This window comes from Vanessa atalanta, chromosome 12 (genome assembly GCF_905147765.1).
Source record: "Vanessa atalanta chromosome 12, ilVanAtal1.2, whole genome shotgun sequence".
Taxonomy (NCBI): domain Eukaryota; kingdom Metazoa; phylum Arthropoda; class Insecta; order Lepidoptera; family Nymphalidae; genus Vanessa; species Vanessa atalanta.
Genome location: NC_061882.1, coordinates 5958389 through 5980356, shown reverse-complemented (window position 1 = coordinate 5980356; position 21968 = coordinate 5958389). Strand labels below are relative to the sequence as shown.

Here is a 21968-nt window from a genome sequence, read left to right as displayed (position 1 = left end):
CACGGCACTTACATTGAAAATATGTCGAATACGAATTTACTTAAACGTCGAACAAAAAGCCATAAAAAAGTTATTATAATATTGTGCGTTTTTATCAAAATAATTATTAAAATTGGTATATCCTATATAGTCCAGTCATTAAGGCCGAGAAATGCTAATGAACCTAAAAGGCTAATTTCTGGACATGTTGTAGGGAGGGGAAAATAATGCAAGAAGCCTTCGTCGGAAGGTATTTATATTCGCTAAGAAGAGAGCTGTTCAGACTTGAGGAACATCAAGGCATCTTACAGGGTGTTACGCAGTTTGCGTTAATCGCGTGTGCTACAAAAAATACAGCAATGAAAGACTGGCGTCGTTAGCCTTTCGATGAAGTTCATCTGCACAGGAAAACCGAGGAAGATAGTAAATGAAGCAACAAAAAAGTACATTATGATAATTCTCGTATCGTAATCGTCGTACAGCCGAGTTAGCTGCCATCTCCTGCGGTTTCTGGAGAAGAATCATACCACCACCACAACATTATTGACCACTAATACGGTTTCCGTAAGGGTCGTTCAGCTGGTGACATTCTAGTTTACTTGACACATAGATGGGTGGAAGCAGGTGAGTCCTAGGGGGAGGCCCCTTGGACTCAACTGCTGCATAAACATCCAGTTTGGACATAGCGTAGGCATTGATGACGTAGGCTTCGATGACGTATTGCACAATTCGCTTCTTTCGAAATTACCTTTGTCCCATACAAAGGTCTTTGCCGTCTAAACCTAGTGAAATTCATCCCCAAAAAGACACAAGTTTGTGCGTTGCGCTATTTTTTGACGATTTGAGAACATTCCTATTGTTGCCACAGTTAGTGTCGGAATACTTGGCATGGATGATTCGAACCTCGTTCAGTTCCGCGGTATTGGAATTGGTAGGTAAAGCCAAATTGCCATAAAAAAGGCTTGGTGTGCTCAGCAAGATAAAATGGCACTTCACGTCGACTCATCGCCTAAAACTATACAAGGCACAAATTCGACTTCACATGGAGTACCTCTTTCAATTCAGGACGGCTGCTGTAGGCGAATCCGATACGACTCGGAAACGTTTAAGAAAAGAGCGTACACATTTCTTTACGCACCTGCAAGAACCCCGAAGTTCCATCACCTATATCATTAAAAAAAATCAAGCGTTATTTCAAGAGGGCGGCTAACGCGTATATAAAATCAAGGTAGAATATTTCAAGTTAAGCTTTTTTAAGACCTATACTGTATTCAAAAATCAGCTTCCTTCATTAGCATACATATGTATATTATTACTGGACTAATATGTTTTTTTGATCAGCAAACATTTACCTCTAGGTTCATCACCCTGGAACATATCTTTAATGATAAATATCTTAATATAATATAATAATATAATCTTTGAATAATTAATGTAAAGATATGTAACAAGATAGACCAAAAAATTTTTCTTCCATAGTTTATTTTTCAAGCGTTGATTGCTCAACAAAACGATGTTCAGTTTTTCAGCACTTGTTTTCCTCTGTCTGGTAACTTGAGGTAGGATGCAAAATGAAATTCAGAACACGAAATCTTTTTTTATTAACTGATATCGGGCTAGATTCTAGTGAAACGGTATAATTGCTCGTAGCTCATTTTAATTGACATTCCCTATATGTTGTAAGAAGTAAATCTAAAGATCTAATGATCTTTTTTTTACAAATTATATTTTTTTTTAAAATCACTTAAATATTTAAAACTATTTTTTATCTACATAAGTATGAAGTTTAAGTAATTATCTAAGTTTAAATTAGCTTAAATATGATAATTTAAGTTTTTTTAAATAATTTTCATTAATTGATAATAATTGGTCATTTACAACGATTTACTCTTGATAAATTAGTTAATTAAATTAATAAGGGTTGTCATTACCGTCTAAATTTCAATTATCTTAATTAGAAATATTTTTGTATTATAATATTTTTTATGGGATCCCTAAAATATAAAATTCCTATTGGTTATTTAACGCTATGTTATGATATAGCTGGCAAACGACAAGGCTCCCGATAGATGTACACCGTATGTACCATAAACCTAAAGAACGATTCGATATCGTTCTAGCCATTCTGCCTCTTTACCCGATGGTAATAAAATATTCAATATAGACAAATTCCGACTCTCCGACTTTAAGTTGGAAGCCCCCGCGGTATACCCGGTCAATGTCACCAGTGTCAATCATACGCCCACTCCGCCCGACACTGTTACGGCAAGCCTAGGTTCGTCAAATACCTAGGCGATCATTTAATGGCAGACTGCAAACGCAAGCAGCCCGACCTCGAAGACCCTCCTATAATATCCAACAGGTTCGCCCTCGGGCACCAACGCGAGCCCCTCGGGCACCAACGCGAGCCTCTCAGGCACCGACGCGAGCCCCTCAGGCACCGACGCCTGCCCCTCAGGCCACTTAACCAAGGGCCCCTCAGGCCAGTCAACCAAGGGCACCTTAGGCCACCAATAAAGGCGTTTGGGAAAAACCTTTGTCCATAGTCCGAAAGTCCGCAGTAGACACATATGACATAGGCATAGGCAGTAGACCGCCTTTATACACCGCCCCTCACGTGCATAATAATAGTCAGCTACAACGGCCACGACCCATGTCCAAAGGCGCAAATATCAGCGAATTCTTCTACTACTTTATACTAGCATCAGTTTACCTTAAATCATCCCAAGAAGTACTAGAAAGTGACATTAGGTCACTTCTTACAACAGGTAGCGCGGTCATTCTGGCCGGCGATCTAAATAGTGAACATCCGGAATGGAAATCTATCAAAACAAACGCCAGGGAACGCTGGAACAAGCTCAAACAGCAGCTCCAATCCTAAGGCTCACAATATTTAACGAAAAAACGCAATCACGCGAGCGCAAGACGGTTTTCCGTCAAAAGAAAACCAGAGAAAACTCTGAGCCCTTTAGAGGGACGTCAAAGCCCGTTTCGAGGAATTCCGTAACTACAACGCGGCACTTACCTTGGGGAAATCAAGCCATTACATACAGCGTTTTGGTCGAAACCATGACCATGCCTCTGATGCTACAGTCTAATCTTTCAACCGCAGTAGACGACCTAGATAAGGCCGAGTGCTTAGCCGACACATTAGAAAACCTCCTAAAGATGGACGCAGTAATCTGCTACCTTAGCTCTATGCCACCAACGGACGAACCACTGACTCCGGCGTCAATCGAGGAAATCGTATCGATCGTCAAAGTATTACAAATGAAAAAGTACCCCAGTGCGGACCAGATAAACAACAAAGCCATCAAGCGCTTCCCGCAGCATCTCATTCAATACCCTTCTAGCAGGGTGCTTTACCCGTAGAAAGAAACCATAGTAATAGGAATCCCAAAACCAGGGAAACCTAGGAATCTGCCTACGAGCTATCGACCCATCAGTTTGCTGAGCACTCTCGGAAAAGTATACGAGAGAATCATTTTAGCCAGGCCCTATTCTTTGACATAGCGAAAGCATTCGACAAAGTCAGGCACAATGGTTTATTAGCCAGACAGACTCGTCCTCATCCTACGGGACTACTTCAAGAATCGCACCTTCCGCTACCGAGTTGAAGGTGGCACTTTTCTTGAAGGTGCACAAGTTTTTTGTAATTCGGAAAAACCGCCGCGAAAGCTGGTTCCACAAAGTGGTTTGCATGGCAGAAAGTGCCTCAAAAATCGGGTTGTGGTTATTTTCGAGCATCTCTGTGCTGCAAAATCACGTAATTATAATGTGCGGTTTCCGGCAGAAACTTTATTTCAAAAAGCGCATACTAATTCTAGATGAAAACAAACTCATGGAAATGTTTGCGTTAAGCGTATCCATCCATCAATACAATCACCACTTTGCTTCTGCGACCCACACGATATCATTTTATAACCGCCCACGCGGTGTCATGGTGTCATAAAATATATTTGTCCTCGTAATAGTTTAATTTATTAAGTTCTCGACCAACAGTATTATTGCGTCAATTCGATGACAAATATTGCTTATTTGGCTTTTGTTGTTTTGGTTGGAGTAGGCTATTGGTAATCATACAAATAATGAACAATAACGACCAATCACAAAAATGAAGTCAACTAATTCATTAATATCAATATAACTTAATTTTTTATATATTATAAGTTGTAATTATATTATATATTATGTAATGAACCCTACCTTAGAAACTACAGTTCTGACTTTTATAATAACTATCAAGAACACGTTTGGGTAAATCGACTTTTATAAATTCGATTCATTTATCAGAGTGACCTTAAAAAATGAAGCCGTTAACTAAGCCCGAACCTCTTGAACACATTTCGTTCCAATTTAAAACTCTACAGTTACTTGGATTATGGTTTTATATACCACATGATTTTAATTGTTTAAAATTTTGGTTACACATAATGTGTAAAGTTTTCACGGGTATTTTTGTTTTTATTATACCACCTCTCGGACAAAGTATATGTTTAATAAAATTGATCTTGTCTCGAGATGCTGAAATACAAGAAATTGCTGGGATGTAAGTTTTTATATTAATAGTTTTGTTTATGATTTTAGTTCGTGATGATCGTTACTGAATATTTGTCATTGTGTAACTTCTAGAGTAATAATTTGGTTCATAAAATATTTCTAAAAGAATTATTAACCTTACATCGCCAATGCGCCATTAACTTTGGGGACTAAGATGTTATGCCCCTTGTGATTGTAGTTACACTAGCTACCCATCAAACCGGAACACAACAATATTGAGTCCTGTTGTTTGGCAATAGAATATCTGATGAGTGGGTGGTACCTACCCAGACGGGCCCTACTAGGTCCTGTATATATGGAACTTTTGACGTAGGATAACATTTCCTCGCTCCTGTGGATATGTATCGTTGCCATTATCAAATAACAAATACGAAAACACTCATTACCTCCGATTCGCGTACGTTTATTTGTATTTAAATGCTGAGGGATGATGTTACACTACTAGAACTCTTTAAGAAGGTTTAATTTCATCTGCCCTGGTTACACGTGTTATAAACTGAGTGACGAAAATCACTACAAAAAGTTTTGTAACATCCATTCGCTTGATCGTTTTGTTTTGGTTTTATCTAGTGCTTTCACCGCTTTACGGTTTGCCATGATGAAAAGATCCCATATTAAAGTCGCTTTTGAAATATCTCTGTGTGGTCTAAATCGACCCGAATCTTAATCAAACCTCAAAAACCAAAGATACAAAAAGTTTAATTTTCAATTTCATCTCCTTGATAGCCCATATATGATATACCTAATAATCTTCTATTTAGAGTATGTAAAAATAGATAACAATAAGTGCATAAATATGTACACAAATATGGATTAAAAATAGTTACTGTATAAATCTTGACCGCGTGGAATGGTGGCAAGAATGCTAGCAGCATTTCCCCGTTGAATCGCAATTCTGATCCTAAAAACGATCTCCCTGTCACCAGTGGAGGCAATAACACGAGGTGTTATACTTTTGATGAAGATTTTTGCACCATTACTCCAAGGGCCAAGTGTTTCAACAGCAATTGGGTCAAAAAAGTAATTTGACATAAGACACGAATATTTAGATATTTTTTTTGCTTCAGCTTTTTCCGCAGCGGCACCGGCTCTTAACATTGTTTTTCGGATATGAGACGGGGCCCACGTGTCAACGCATGTAGCGTCCCACACAAGGGCCTGTCCTCGTTCTCAGAGAACCAATGTTAATCCATCAGGTCTCTTACCATCATCACGACTGATTCCACGAGGCTGTGTAAGAGCAGGAACGTCGATGGTGGCAAGAGCCATTTTTATTGTATCATTAAGAGAACCTTGGCGGAAAAGCCTGCCTGAACTCCTTGATCAAGAGAGACCACGTAAACCGAAAGAGTCCACCTCCTTTCCACACGGGCATCTGTGCTCAGAGCACAGCGGTGTTCCCAGTCGGAGACCAATTGATATACGGAAACATTCATTATCTAAAAGTGTCCCAAGATTTTTAGAGGGTAATGAAATCAACCAGTGACTTGACTCTTTAGTCGATAACGCTAAAAGCCTGGCACGGTTTTGAGCACTTGTTAAATTTTATGTCAAACTGTGTATTGTAACGTGGACCAATGGCGAATCCCAGAGTTATTGTTTTGTAACTTCCTTAGGGATATCATCATTAGAGCACTTTACTTTCCAGGTCTCTACCGCCTCAGTAACATTTGTGATTTTGTCTGATTTTCAATTTAAAATTTGTGAACAAAGGCCTGAAATGTTATGTACAGAAGAAAGAAAGGCCGGAAGGGTAACACTTGAAATTTTCCTCACGCCGATGCCACCAAATGGAATGGGAAGTGTAGCTTGAGTCCAAGAATACTCATCAAGAGATAAATTTAGATTTTTTCTAAAGTTTTCTCAAGGATGGCAACGATATTTCATATTTCACTTACTCTTTCTCTCTCAGCTTATTAATAATTTTCCTCACTTGGACGGGTTTTTTCATAGTTATCTCTAGCTGTTTGCAATAATTACTGAATTTTTTGTCTTGAAAGTTCTAACATTATTGTGTCGTTCACGGACGTAGCTAATTTAAGCTATTGCGTTGTCCAAGCTCGAGAGTCTTTGTCAATAAGAGTTTCAGACTCACGTGATAAAATATGAGCTTCGGTAATCAGATACTCTCTACGATCTTCAGACGTCTACTGAGACCAAGCGTTCGCCGTCTGAACTCACTGAGAGCTTAATCAAGTCTTTGTTGATGAAGGTTTCGGATTCACGTGATAACATGTAACCTTCGTAATAGACGGTTAGATACATATCGCATTCCTCGGGAATCTCCTGAGACATACCTTGCTAAGAATTTATTATTATTTTATTAAAATATATTTTTTATTGTTTTCACACACATCTTAAATAATTTAATTGATAAGAATATACATAATATAATTTAATAATTTATTAAAGATATAAATAAATATTTAGATATCCGTTGGGGAAGTTTGGTAAAAATAGTCGCTTTTGTCAAAAATCACGTTATCATACAATGAAAAAAAAATCTTATCTAAAATGAATATTCATTTGAAGAAGAATATTGTCGAATGAACAAATTGCGTCTCTATATTTTTTTTTCTCATAAGACTGTATTGAGATACAACAAACGGACATCTTTATTTTGTTATTACGTTACAAAATATGACGGTACTCTTATTCTAAATATATAAATTTTCACGCCGTCTTTCCTTCATCAAGACTATTGAAGCGAAAAAAACGTCTTATATTTTTTTCGCAGAATAAATTTGGTTTTGACAGAAATGTTGACTTCTTTAAAATTACTGGATTTACGTTGCCGACGCTCTTTGCTGAAAGAATTAAAGGAACAAATGGAAGGAAGCGAATTCTTGCATTTCCACAGACCACAAATAGATTTTATAGAAAAAAGTATTAAGGTTTCTAAGAAGCTATTTGTTTGGCTCACTATTGGTGTAGTTATCGATATTACAGGTAAAACTTAAAAATATATATATTTAAGGTCTTAAATTGAGTATTTTATTGTTTCATGTCGCCTTGCTGGCTTATTGGCTGATAATTATTAGTCTAGAGATCAGATAGAAAGCACGCAAAGGTCATGCCTGATCAATAGTTGTATCGGATCACCGATTATTTAAACATGTGACAGACTGCACCTAAGTTTGCGAACTCACTTTTGTTCTAGATTATTCTATGTAATTGGCCGCTTTTTTTACAAACAATACTAAGAATAAATGAAATACAGTTTGCAATATTAATATTATTATTTTTATGACCCGTGACCACGAACACTGCAAAGTGCTCGAAACGTCGGGATGTTAAAATAATTAATATACGCGATTAAATCCGTTAAAAACTAGTTTTATTTCACTGATGTATATATTATTCTTTTGCAGTTCATATAATCATTGTTCCAGCGGTACATAGGTTTCAATTTTTACCCGTTAAAATGGATTTTATATTTTTTGATATATACAAATATCCATACTTCGACATCATTTTTATATACCAGGTAATAATCACATATCAATATATCGAGGGTATTCTGGGAGAACCAGATAAGTAGCAAAGCATACTTTTACTCGAATACATTGACTAAGATTTTTTTGATAAATTAATTTATGCAATAATTGTCATAAAAAGTTTTAAAAAAGGGTCAAGTTGGCGTGAATGTATTGTAGTTATCTTGTATTACCTGATGCGTAAAAAAGCTGTAAATCTCTTACAATACACATTAACCTTTAACTAACATAAATATAAATTTAAAAATAGTTCTCTGTCCCGTATCATATCAGTTAATGTTATGATATTTTGTTTTACCTGTTATTATAAAAAAACAATTTTCTTTAAGTATTTTGTGAGTAAAGAAAGTAAATTGTTTTATTCCGTTATCTCTGTATTAATTTTTTTTTATTTTGTTTTTTAAGAGTCCATGTCACTTTTTGCTTCTAAATTTGTTGGCAAAAAATGCTAGATATTTTCTTTACCCAGAAGAAAGAAATTTATAACTATTTTTTTTTTAATTTTGCACTTATTTGTTTCTGCCAGAATACTCTAGATATGTATCTTAGTAATAAGAATTGACATTCGAAATTACTAAAGTAAAAAAATAAAATAAGCACTGATAAAAAGTTTTTCTATAGGTTTTCTATATATACAATGGTGCTAATTAAATATGAGTGGGCAAGAATAGGCACGGAAGCAGGGTCTTGCGCCTGAACTCTTACGACTCGTGTTGGATTTGCCGTCCCATGAGATCACGAGAATGAGGGAGAGAGTTCACCTATGTTTACACATACTCTTCTCCTCTATATTATGCGTAATATATTCATTGCGTAATATATTTATTAATATATTCTGCGTAGATCGCTGTTTTCAGTCAGGACGACACCGTCATAATCATATTCGCAAAAAAACTTCAAGTTAATTAACTTAATGTTTGAGGTTTTGCGTCCATTTGTCCGTAGCGAGAATTCACAAAGCAGTAATGCGTAGTTGGCTAGTAGGGGTATAATCTGTCAGCTTAACCTAAAGACTTAATCTTTTAATACTTGTTCAATCAATCTAGGATTATTGTAAATTTTATATTTAATTAATTAAATATCAACGAATACGATTTTTTATTAATATTCCCATGTTTTGAATACACACTTCAAAAGTAGTAATATTTGCTGTATTAATGTGCACCAGTTTAAATATTGTCAGTATAAGAACTAAAAAGTGCCTTAGACTTCTTGAAGTAACAGTGCTAATGGACACTTACTTAAAAGGAGTAATTTATCATCAAGTGATCCGATTGGTCACCCACCTTCATAAAATAAATATAATAGATTCAATTGAGTTGATCGGAAATTTTATCTGACGTTACTTATTTCAGATCTTATATAAACCGACTCTGCTTTTGACTTTTGTGGCTATTCAGACATTACGTTGGGGATTTCTGTTATGTACAAGTAAGTTAATTTTAGTTATTTATTTTAATCAAACAATATATAGTTTTAAATAATTTTTTATCTGGTGAATATATAAATATTTACAAGTAAAGGGTAATTCTAATCTAAAGTATGTTTTTATTCTCCAATTCTATATAAAATTTTGACACTGACATATAAGTACGTACATTGTACACTAAGCAACATTCATAGGCATAAATATCCGGACCAGCTCGTCTTTTTTTTCTATCGCAGAACATTCAGTTCTGAGAAGTTGTTGTCTTTAATTACATTAAAGGCAAACAACTTTAATCCCGTGGCTGGAGATGCATGACTGTGTAAGGAATGATAGGAATAATTTGTATGCTAAGTTAGATCTAAGAATTTCTCTAAATACTTCAATATCCTTGCCATATACCTTAGACTGCGATCACGTGAGATCATTTTATTCGTTCAACTACTGAATCGATTTGAATCGTCAACTTTTAATTAAATTTGATGAAACCAAAAAATATTCAATAGGTTTTATCTCTTTAATTGATTCAATTCCTCATTTGTAGCTGACAAATGTTTTACTAAAAGCATATTAACCTTCAATTACCATAAACAAGTTTAAGTTTTAATTCAACATATCTCGGCTATAAAACGAACGCGGGGCCTCGAGACGTGTTTTGTTATTCAGCAGCTATTGTCAACTTTTTAACTTTAGTTGGATTTGTAACAGAATTTTGCCAAGAATTGGATCGGTATTCATTTCATTTGTCAGTACGCTTTCAACATCATTTTGAACTCTAACAGCATAGTCAGTTATTGGTAATACCGTTAGCAAAATAATGATAATATTTACCTTTTTTTATTTGCAGTCAGCCAGTTAGATGTTTTAATTTACAATTTAAAAGGTATGAAAAAACTCGATGAAGGAGAAAATTTACTGGACCATGAATCGTTTGATGAGGCTTTTAAAAGAAACGTTATTCATCATTGTGCTATAATAAAGTAAGTGTATTCTTACGTTATTTTTAACATGATTCCGTCTTAAATAGCTAAATAAAAAATAAAAATCATTCGATAAAAAGTAGTAACAATATACATATATATTTATTGACAATGTGTTGTAGCTTTTTAATTATTTTTATGTTTTATTTTATATATTTACTAGCTGACCCGGCAGACTTCGTACTGCCATAATCGATAAATAAAAAAGTTAAGCTTTCGTATAAAATAAATTTTCAAACAAACAATAGGAATTCGTAGTTAATAAAAAAAATGCTTGATATAAATGAGGTTTTATTATTATTATTTTCAATTAATTACATGTGTAGTTATATATTACACATGTAATTAATATATAATTTATTATTATATTTTATTTTTGGGCTACTGTATTTGTCTTTCATGGATCACAAATGAAAAGATACGCCAAATTGCTTCGTTTCTACTTACATAACGACCCATCTGGTACTGTGATACTTCATAATTTGCATCGGTTATAGCGAAGACGGCCATATCGCTACCTTTGCTAACATTACATATGCACTTTAGACTTCACAGAGTTACAATGTTCTACATTAATGTGAGTTTCAAAAGCTTTGGACAATATTGGCGAGTATGGCACAATCCAACGAATGTCTACATCAACATTTTGTCCTTTTACCCTCACAACTTCCAATCGACCATTGTCCGCAACTGATCGCCGACGATACAATGAGTATCCATCGTGATGGTTTCAGCAATCAGGTCTCTTGGGAATCGCTTGGAACACTTGCCGTCGACCATACAGTTGAAAACTCTGCGAGGTATAGACCTTGCAGAGTTTAGATACAGATAGATACATGGGTATCATGTGTTTGGTAACTACTGCATGCAATTTTGGGTCAACTGTTTCATAGAATTTATAATTAATGTATTTTTCAGATCGAAGCTGTCTTTGGTTCAATCGGTATGTCAATCGTTCAGTCTCAATTGACATGCATGTCAACTGCAAACTGATGGAAAAGCACCTCAGAATATGATAATAATAAGATTTACTTCACGGATCATGAGTCTTTATGAATAGAAATTCATAGCAATAACATTTTGGGGACACCTGTTTGGCATCAGCGCCAGTTACTTGTGTACCCATTTTTATATTAAAATGGTACCCATCGTCCCCCTGCCAGACGATCAAAGGAGATTGTAACACATCAAAAGTCCTGTGTGTTTCTGATACATGTTTCAAATCATTATTCCGACGTTGAAGCACAATATCTCTAGATTGTAAATTTTCTCCTACAATGACATCATCCACTTCGTCAATGGTGAGCGAATTAAACCTCCTTGTGTGTCATCGGCCTCATCGGCATCGGCTCATCGGCAGGTGTTTTGTCAGCTCGAACGAAAATATTATGGCTTTCGAATGGCATTCGATCCAATGCTATTTTGAACATGTTTACTAAATTGTTGTTCCGATGAAGAAAATATTGTAATTCATGGACAATGGTTCTCTTCACTGTTAGATTGTGAGCACAACGCTTATCAACTTCCGCATCTGAGTTGCCCATTAAATAAATTTGTAAAAATAGATGATCTGCATCTGGTAGTGGTAATAGTGCCCCCAAAAAGTGATAAACTTGTCCTTGTATCGGTAATTTTTAAAGATTTGTATATAATTATTTCTAATACATATTCTAATACAATTCCAACTTGAATTATATTATTATAAAAATCATTATAGTATAATACCTTGAAAGTGGGCATGATGTCATCTGGAAACAGCTGTTATATTTTTGAATGTTGGCCAAGAAGTGTTTAGAATCATTTCTCATCCCAGAAACTAAAGAGCGTAAGGGATCTGGTGGTGCGACCAATTGTGGCAATTTTACTTTGCCTCCAGCACAACATAATCCAGCAGATTCACCACTGTATTGTAATATCTTACAATATTTACCAATTAATGTTCCCCAATTTTTACCGATTTTTCGGCACAATAACCTCTTGCTGGATCACAGTGGAATGCAGGATCGTTTTAAAATCACAGGAGCACTGAGTCTGCGAGATCTCTCAATTTCATTATGTTACTAACATTTAATTTTATACGACTATTTTCTCGATCTGTTTCTTTCTGTTCATTAGTACGGTTAACACGTGAAGTAGCTCTTCGCATATTTGATTAACTGCGACGACCTAAGTCAGCTCATGTTCTCCTCAGCATCGTAAACAAAGTAAGAAAAATTCTCGCGCACTTTGCGGTAAAGTGTCATTATCACAAAAATTAAAAAAGAGCACATCGCAAAGGATCACCAAAGTAAAAAAAAGTTCTCGCGCACGTAGTAGTAACCGTCACTCACTAAGATAGAAGCAAAGAGTATAATAATATATAGGGGGATAGAAGGATGCAGAATGCACTCTTTGTCATAAGAGGAATCGACAGTAAAGGTTCGATCTATTTGTTGGTTGGTTTGTTGGTTACCATGTTGCAAAAATATGATTATGGCGTCGATAATAACATAAACTAAACTACTATGTTATGACATAAATTAAACGCACTAAACATCGATGTTAATTGATGACATCGGTGTTTTTTTGTAAACTTTGCGTCGTCCTAAAGGGAAGAAATTATTAAATTTGAGAAAAAGATGTAACGATGTTTTAAATAAACCAAAATCAATTTTAAAACATCTATGTTTTATTGTCTAACATCGAGGATCATCGAAAATCAATGATAATCGACCATCCCTATTTCTAAGGAAAAACAAAGCTGTTTTTATTAAATTCCTAGCATTATTATCATACTTACTCACCTTCTAAACCTTCCCTGGACTTCCACAAATAATTCAAGACCAAAATTAGCCAAATCGGTCCAGCAGGTCTCGAGTTTTAGCGAGACTAACGAACAGCAATTCATTTTTATATATATAGATTTCTATTTTACTAAATGTTTGTATTTAAACATGTTCATGTATATATTGACATTGCTAATAATTATTAATTTTATTTTGTCTGCATTTAAACAACCTTTCTTATACGTTTTGAAGTTGACTGCTAGATTATTCAATAGCGTTAAGCCCATTTTTGGTACGATACAATTTTCTTGACACTTTCTCAATATTATAAACTTAATCGAATGAAAACAATAGTTATTTCAACTAGAAATCTTTTAAAATCTCATCTTCGTCGTCGCTAGAAAACGCCTCATTACTGAAAACTTTGTGTCGTTTCGTCGAACAACCCACTTTCATACTTAATTTAACCAAAAACTTTACCTGCACTGTCCGCAGTCTGAAATTTCCATAAACACTCGCCCAAAACCGCGTTAATTGTTTGAAATACAACGAGTATCAATTCGTTTAAAATTCGCATCATAACAACGACAAACTTGGCTCGCTTAACAGTTCAACATTTGTATATTTAAATTATTCAATATTTTCATTGTTACTTGTTAATCTTTAAGCAGATTAAACCAAGCAATCATATATATAAATATATATGAGAATGTTCGTGTATGTTTCACAACTATCAATTACACTTACAATAAAAAGGTCAAATTTCAATTCGTCATATTAAGAAATTTGAAGAAAAAATTGTACTAACAACTTAAATTTCGCTCGTGGTTTTGTCTGCGTTTTGGAAGTCTTTGTCATTGTTTGAGCTTCAAGATTACTTCATACCAAATTTCATCAAATTCCATTCAGTGGTATGAAAGTGGCCGTGAAAGAGGCACAAGCAGACATACAAAAAATAGTTTATTTGGTATTTATATATTAGTATAGATAAATAAACTTTTATTTTTCTAAAAGTTCAAGATGTTAAATAGTGATGCTAAATAAATTTGCATTTCTCAGAAAAATTAATTACAAAATGAGTTTGAGAAATTACACAGAACGGAATTTGAAAAATTTCACTTCGTATTCTATGAAGACTCCAATACAGATGGCGTCACGGTCGCTACAAACTGTATAGATGCATTGTACAAAGAATTTCGAAGCTGCATTTATTTGGACGAACAGCTTAATTGGCAATTTAGCTTGCGTTAAATATTTAAGAGATGCAAGTCTCGCTATGAAAATTCAATGTAAAGTAGTTAATGAACGAATATTTTGATGGTCATATATAGAAGTGATATATGTATGTCTATATATAGTCTTCATAAGGGATGGTGTGCAAGAAAGGGTTAGGTTAGGTTAGATATTTTGCTATTATATTATTTTTCGGTTAGATATTTTCAGCTGGGTAGATACCACCCATTTATCAGATATTCCAATACGTATTGCTGTTTGTCACCCCCGTCGCAAGCGCAACAAACACTCGATTGCAAACAATTTTTGGGTTATTTCGTCCCTCCTTGAAAATATCTTTAAGAAACCTTTTGGTACACCTCACTGATGGTGTAAGACTTCAGTCTTTTATGTATCCCCTGCACTTCGGATTAATCGGATCGGCTTGGTGTTTGTTGTGTTCCGGTTTACAGGATTAATGAGGCTGTGTAACTAAATGTGGGATAGCATTATAGCTCCCATTAGGAGTACATTATGAATACTCCAAAATGAGTGAACGATAGACGATTTCATGATTTACACTATTTATATATTTATTTATACAACAAAACATATGTAATTGGATATAAGTTTTTCTTTATGGCATGAATATGCTTTCAATACCAAAATACTTCATATGTAACCTATTTTGTATTTTCTTTCTGACTTCTTACGTACTTAACAAAACCATTTTTTACAGAAAAGATTATATACTTTTTTTGTTTTAAGATTTGTAAAAACATTCGAAGCTGCTTTTGGAGGACAATTTCTTTTATTTTTCATATTCAATTCATGCATAATAGGGACGACAGCTATAGAGTTCTTTTCGGTAAGTTTTCAATAATAGATATAGATTGTTATTTACACTAAAAATTATTAGTTCTCTGCGCTATGCTTTGCGAATGCACGCCTCTCTTAACTCTCAAGATTATTTTCCATTCATAAAAGTATTTTACCAGATTCTCTGTTCATAGTATATATTTTTTTTTACAGATACAAAATCCGCTAAACCATGTCGTTGATATTTTTTGGATATTTGGATTTGTTTTCATGATGATCATTATCCTTTTTATTGACTGCTATTTCGGAAGTATTATAACAGAGAAGGTAACTTGAAATTTAATTAATTACAATTAAGTTTTGTTATTATTTAATAATATACTTAATGATTACTTTTAAGGATAGATACTATATTTAAAAATATATGGAACGAGAACGAGAAATTTCAGTGTTTTACCCTTGTCATAACGTCCATCGATATGAGGATATGTTATCTATGTATGTTATTATCAGTTCTATTACTATACTGCAATTATTACACAGTGTAAGCAATGGCTGCTGAGCAGTACAAGGATTAAGCCCTGAATTACATCTATCAGCATTGATTCGAACAGCATTTAGTTGGATGGCTTTGGACAAACCTAGTATCGTAAGTAAAAGGCTGTGATTGGTAACTATCGTTTGCTTTCAGTTGCCGAATGATGGTATTATTTTTATGATTCAATCTACATTCAGAGCCGATCAGTTGCAATTTATTGCGTTAAAGTGTGTTTTATAAATTAAGCATTTGTTTTAATGCGTTAGTTTAAATATCCAAAAGTATTCGCTGATGGGCGTAAACATCCTTTAATAATATGCAATATCTAGTAGAAAACTTGTCCAAAGACTTTGATGTAAATTGGGAACCTTTAAAGAAAAATACCGCTAATTTCGTAAACACCGACGACCTGCATGTGTTCTGGTATTACAAATGTAGATGAATGGTGGTAATCACTTTGCATCTGCTGAGCCTACTTCCCGATTGCACCCAAAGATATAAAAAAAGCGCATTTGAAATACAAAAATACGGTAGCTGAATCCATGCCGAAATAAGAACTGATACGTAAGCGTCTTATAAAAAACATTTTTAACGGATAAAATACGCATCAATGCTGATTGATGTAATTCGGGCCTAATGCCGATTAAACAGAACATATAATATGATTAGGTACATTGTTGCTCAACATACATTCACACTCTATGGAAGGTACATTAAAATATGCTGATATGATATGATCCCTAACAACATTACCTTGTGTATATATCCACCGTTATCTTGAAAATATATTAAATTTTGTTCACAGAACTCGTATATATCAACGGTTGTGTATTGTCACCCATGGATCAATTTACCAAAGAACACGAAGAAGAATCTTATCATTTTTATTAGTCGAAACCAACAAACCTTAACAATAAACGCCGCAAAACTCGTACCTGTTTCCTTGACAACGTTCACCAAGGTACCTCACTTTTATAGTATTCTGATTCAATTTTTTTTTGTTTAACACAATTTGAGCAAAAATACGGAGTTTAAACAAATTTTTCATGAAAATATTTATATTGTACGTTCGCCATTAGTGGTATGACAAAATGACACTTAAGTTAATTAATTTTGGCTGCTGTCTATCAGAGCTTACATTAAGGAGATGGCAATATATATTTTATGAGAGTAACTTATACATTGAGACACATCTGAAACTTTTTCGTGCACGATTTTGGTAACGAAGTTACAGTTTTGTCAACGTTAGTCGAAAACTCGAACTGACTGAATTTTTCTTTACTACCAAATTCAGTGGTATGAAAGCATCCTTTATTCTATTACTGGATTTATGCTCGATTGGATAAGTACTGCTGCCTCAGACCTACTAGTGACCTGGTGTCATGAATACAGACTAGCATCTAGTTCACGGGAACTACCTTAAATTCCTTATTCCTACCTTAAATTCGTCAACACACCCGTGGTTGTTGACGAATATTGTTGACAAGAGATGCTTGATATTTCTTCAATACATTTTAGGAATCATTACGCAAAAGTTAGCACAACAATTGTTCCTGTTACTTCTTCTATTCTTGTTTCTTCTTACTAAGTTTGACAAAAAGATGACAAAAATAATTCATTTATTTTTAATTTACTAATGTAAGGTAAGCATTTTTAATATAACTACTTATGAAACGTTCTTTGTCAGGGCATCAAGTATATATATTGTGGTTAGATATAATTACAGTGCAAATAAGCTTTATTAATAGAGAGCGCAAATGCCTAGCAATAGGTAGAACATTGCAATTATTTCGATTTTCCTTAGATTCCATATATGTATTAATTTTATATAGCACCACATTTTGTGTAACAAGTATCGCTTGTTGTAATTCGATCATTTTTTTTCAGCCCGTGTTCATAAAAAATTGACACATATAAGTTTCAAACTATTCAATAGTATTTTTTGAATGATATAAGGATCGTAAGTAAACAGGGCCCACCCTCTTATAAAAAGATGTGACAATTTTCTATTGAATAATGAATGGTCGTGTCGGCCCTTAGAGGCTCTTTCTGGTAGTCTACTCCACTAATGGGCACTATCTGGGTATTATTACGGGTACTCGAGTAGAGGGAATTTTAAATGTATTTATAGCTAGTAGTAAAAGTTAAAAAAAACGATAGTGATAATACGTACTTCATTGCTGAGCGTTCGACTAGATTATTCGAATTAGACTTGCTTTTACCTTGATAGCTTAACCTGTCCTTGCTATTATGACTACCGACGGTCGTGTTTAAGAGCTGACCATTATCGTGACGTCAGACATTTCGAATTACTGGCAAACAGTCTGAAAAGTGCCTACTGACCATATAAAGTACACGAAATTACTGATCTGCATCCCGATAAAACTATCCTACACTTACCATATTTAAGGCTTTAGCCAGAACTGCTTTAAGCTAGTTTCGTTATTGAAAATCAATTTCACCGCGATAGTTTTGACGAGCCAAGATGACCTAGTGGTTAGAACGCGTGCATCTTAACCCAGCCCAGCAGTGGGAAATTTACAGGCTGTTAATGTTTTAATGTTGAAAGAGTTTTGATTGTAATAATATATTTTTGTAATTACATTAAGAACTGTTGAGTTGTACGTCATCAAAATAAATAATGTCAGCATTCAATAACGATAAAGAGGTTGTAAGATTATACTTCAATAAAGTAAATTTTAATTTGATTTAATACGAATTGCGTTTTAATAAAATTGGCGCTTCATGTGAAAAACCAACAATGTGTATGAAATAATTAAATAATTTTATATTGCCAATTGAACGTCAAATATTGCAATGTTATTTTGATTATCCATTGAAAAGTAACTTTAACGATATAATGGCGCGACAAAGGTTACTTTTCTTACTTTTACAAATATTTCCTTTTGTTCTCTATTACTTAGGCATACTATAGAGTGAACTGACAGAAATAAGGTCACGTAAGGAAAACGCGTTATGGACCCTCCAGGCGACCTTCCCTCTCTATTTCTCTCTGTCTATTTCTATGATATACAGTTTTTTAAATAAATGACATTAACAAAATTCAAAAATTAAAATATACTTTGTTCAAGTAGGCTTTTACAAGCACCTTTGAATCGTTATTCAACAAACTATATAAGGTGAAGCACCGGTTCGGAATCTAGATTCTACCGAGAAGAACCGGCAAGAAAATCAGAAGTAACTCTTTTTTTGTATGTAATATATCCTGCTTCGAAGTCTACGAGTATTAACTCCACGCTTTTTTATCATCTGTATAAATTTATATTGAATAATATGACTTCTTTACCAATGTATTTTTTACATATGATTTATATTTATGAAATGGCAAAGTTAAAAACATGGAATTATTAATTACAATTTTATTACTTGTCATTGAATTATTTAGTTAATTTATTTCAATGTGTCAGTCATTTAATACATTATTATTAATAGTAAAAGTACCAATACGATACGCTCAATGCATGGCACGCGACAGTATTGGTCCGTGTCGGAACGGCTCAGTTAGCATACTCTAATACTTGTATACACAAAGAACATATTTTACAACTGTGAGAATGTTTCAGAATAAATATGATACGTGGAAGCTATGGTCACTAAAATCGTTACTTACGGATAATACGCTGTTTATATGTTGTAGTGGGCATAGTAGTCTTTTTCCGAACCTGAGACGTTCATAGCACATAGAATGAAACGGTGGAGAAGGCAGACTTCTCAAGAACATATTTTTATTCAAATCTCAAATACATGTCTGTTAGATTAATTTTATTTTATCTTTTTATTCAAAAGTATAAAAAGTATCAATACGCTATACAGCCTTCATCCACCCTGAAACTTTAATCATATTCATATTCATATTCGATTTAAAATATTTTGTCTGAATCAGGATGAAATAAATAAAACGTTTCTTTTCACTTCACATTATAAAATAAAATCTTCCCCGTCCACGGATTTTGTATACGATTTTCACTAATGAACGGAGCGATTCATGAGGAAGGCTTAGGCTTTGGTACATGATGGTGATGGTTGAAGTTGTCGGACTAAATTATGCCGCCCAATAGAGATGTATGCTATATTTTTTTATGTAGACTCTTATTCTACTCATGTGGATCTGGATCGGGTAACCAGCCATTTTATAATACCTACTTATCTTGGATCCGCCCAAAGTTACGTAAGACAAAAGTAATTATAGATTCAAAATTCGAATTTCGAATTTTCGGCCCTTTATAATATAAAATTATTTATACCAGTGGTTATCACCTGTCATTTAATGCCTTAGTCATGGATATTCTTATTTGCAGTATTCAGTCTATCGAGTCTTTCAAATCAGCAGCAAGTTCTTAATTATATGCAAATATAAATAAACGAATTAGTCAGCGAGTAATAAGACATGTATTCCCTCCAAGCTCTCTGTTTCTCCCGTCTCTGCAGTTTAATACATCCAATTAACTCAAGTTTGTCAGTTAGTAAACGGCTTCCGAAATGAACTTGGATATCAAATTATAGCCGATATCATGCAAATTTATTGATAGTAAATTACAAGGATATAAATCAACGGTTTAATTGAATTATGTTAATATCGTCTAATGGCGTCTAAATTCGCAGGAACTCAATATACCTAATTAAAAACAAATAAATCTTCAACATATATTTTTTTCTTATTTCAGGTTATGAACTGGACATACAAATGTTTCGCTTTGTTGAATCAAATGAAGGATTAAGGAACAAAGGAGCTCTAAAATTAAAACATACCTTAAATGATAACTATTAAACGTATCATTTTTCCTCACGTTATTTATCGACAATTTTCGAGAAGGTAGGGTTAATTAATATGAGTCGGAAGCGTTACAGCATTGAGTAATTAATATATCCGGTTGTTATAATAAAAAATAACTAATAATAAAAGTATAAGATATGTTATTCAAAATCATCCCGTAATTGTAAGTTTTAAGAGAAATACTAAGTTAAAGGCATGTGAAAATATGAAAAATTAAGATCAGTTATAAATTCTCAAAACGAAATTAGTACGTATGTACATTTTGACTCTATATTATCAGTAATAATCAATTCATCAATTTGTGACAAATGTTTGTTCCAATCAGTTGCGACGTTTACTATAAATCAACCAATATGATACATGCAAGTAAATTATACACTGCAATTGATTCGTGAGTTGATCAATTATTATCGAGAGCATTTGACATTTTTCGAATTTCATGTAACATTCATAATAATATCATTTAATTGAAGTAAGCGATACTGACTTTTAATTTACATTCATATTAATATTTTTCGACTATTTTTCTTTTTTTTTTTGTTTTTTATGAAGTTTTAACTTCTTTTGTCTCGGTAGGCACTTTTTGATATAGGAAAATCTTATAGGTTCGGGTCACCGACATGCTGAATAACAGTTTTCTGCTATACATCTGTATAGCTAAAACAATACTTACACTAATGTTGCATAATACGTCAGATGGGGTTTTGTGCAAAATTAGTGCTGCGATATTTTGTATTTTCGTTTGATTATTATTTGAATTGTTTAATTGTAGAATCAGTATATAGCCTAATAGTGAGTACTAAATAAATATACTAATATTTGTAGGGTGATAAATAAGTAACAGAAAAATATTTTAAGCTTTGTATTTATTTTTACGTTTGAAAATTTTATATTATTTATTTTCTTATATTTTAACCCCTGAAATGCATCTCGTAATTAGCATTTCACAGTAGCTTGGACGTTTATTTACTACCGTGGCGAAATAAATTTCTAGTTTTATTTTAAATTAAAATTAAAATTTATAAAATGTACTTATAATTTAAGATGAATGTGTTAAAGTTTAAACTTTTATTATTATTCCATTAAAATATTATTGTATTTAAAAAAAAAAATGTTTCGAAATAATTATTTATTTATTGAAATTGTAAAAAACAAAATATGTGCTTTGCTATTTTTTGCAAAATTATTATAACTATAGTTTTATATTATTCGATATTATAAGTAAAAATTTACTAAAAATATTGTCATGGAATTAGGTTTATTTTAAAATCGAAATACAATTAATCATGTAGGCGTTTAAAAGTCTAAAAATTAAAAGTTTTAATTGTCATTTTACACATTTGGTTAGATCCTTGATCCTAAAAAAGTCTTAAGACGTTCTTAAAATAATAATTGAA

General features: G+C 33.4%; 1 protein-coding gene across 1 annotated transcript; it reads left to right on the top strand.

The window, feature by feature from the left end:
* The first annotated feature begins 4286 nt into the window (after nt 1-4286).
* LOC125067915 (odorant receptor 23a-like) lies at nt 4287-20515 on the top strand. Its single transcript, XM_047676811.1, has 9 exons — nt 4287-4528; nt 7277-7488; nt 7911-8026; nt 9392-9467; nt 10310-10442; nt 15188-15287; nt 15452-15565; nt 16582-16737; nt 20462-20515. The coding sequence occupies exons 1-9, from the start codon at nt 4287-4289 to the stop codon at nt 20513-20515; spliced, it is 1203 nt and encodes a 400-aa protein (XP_047532767.1).
* Nucleotides 20516-21968: the final 1453 nt, after the last annotated feature.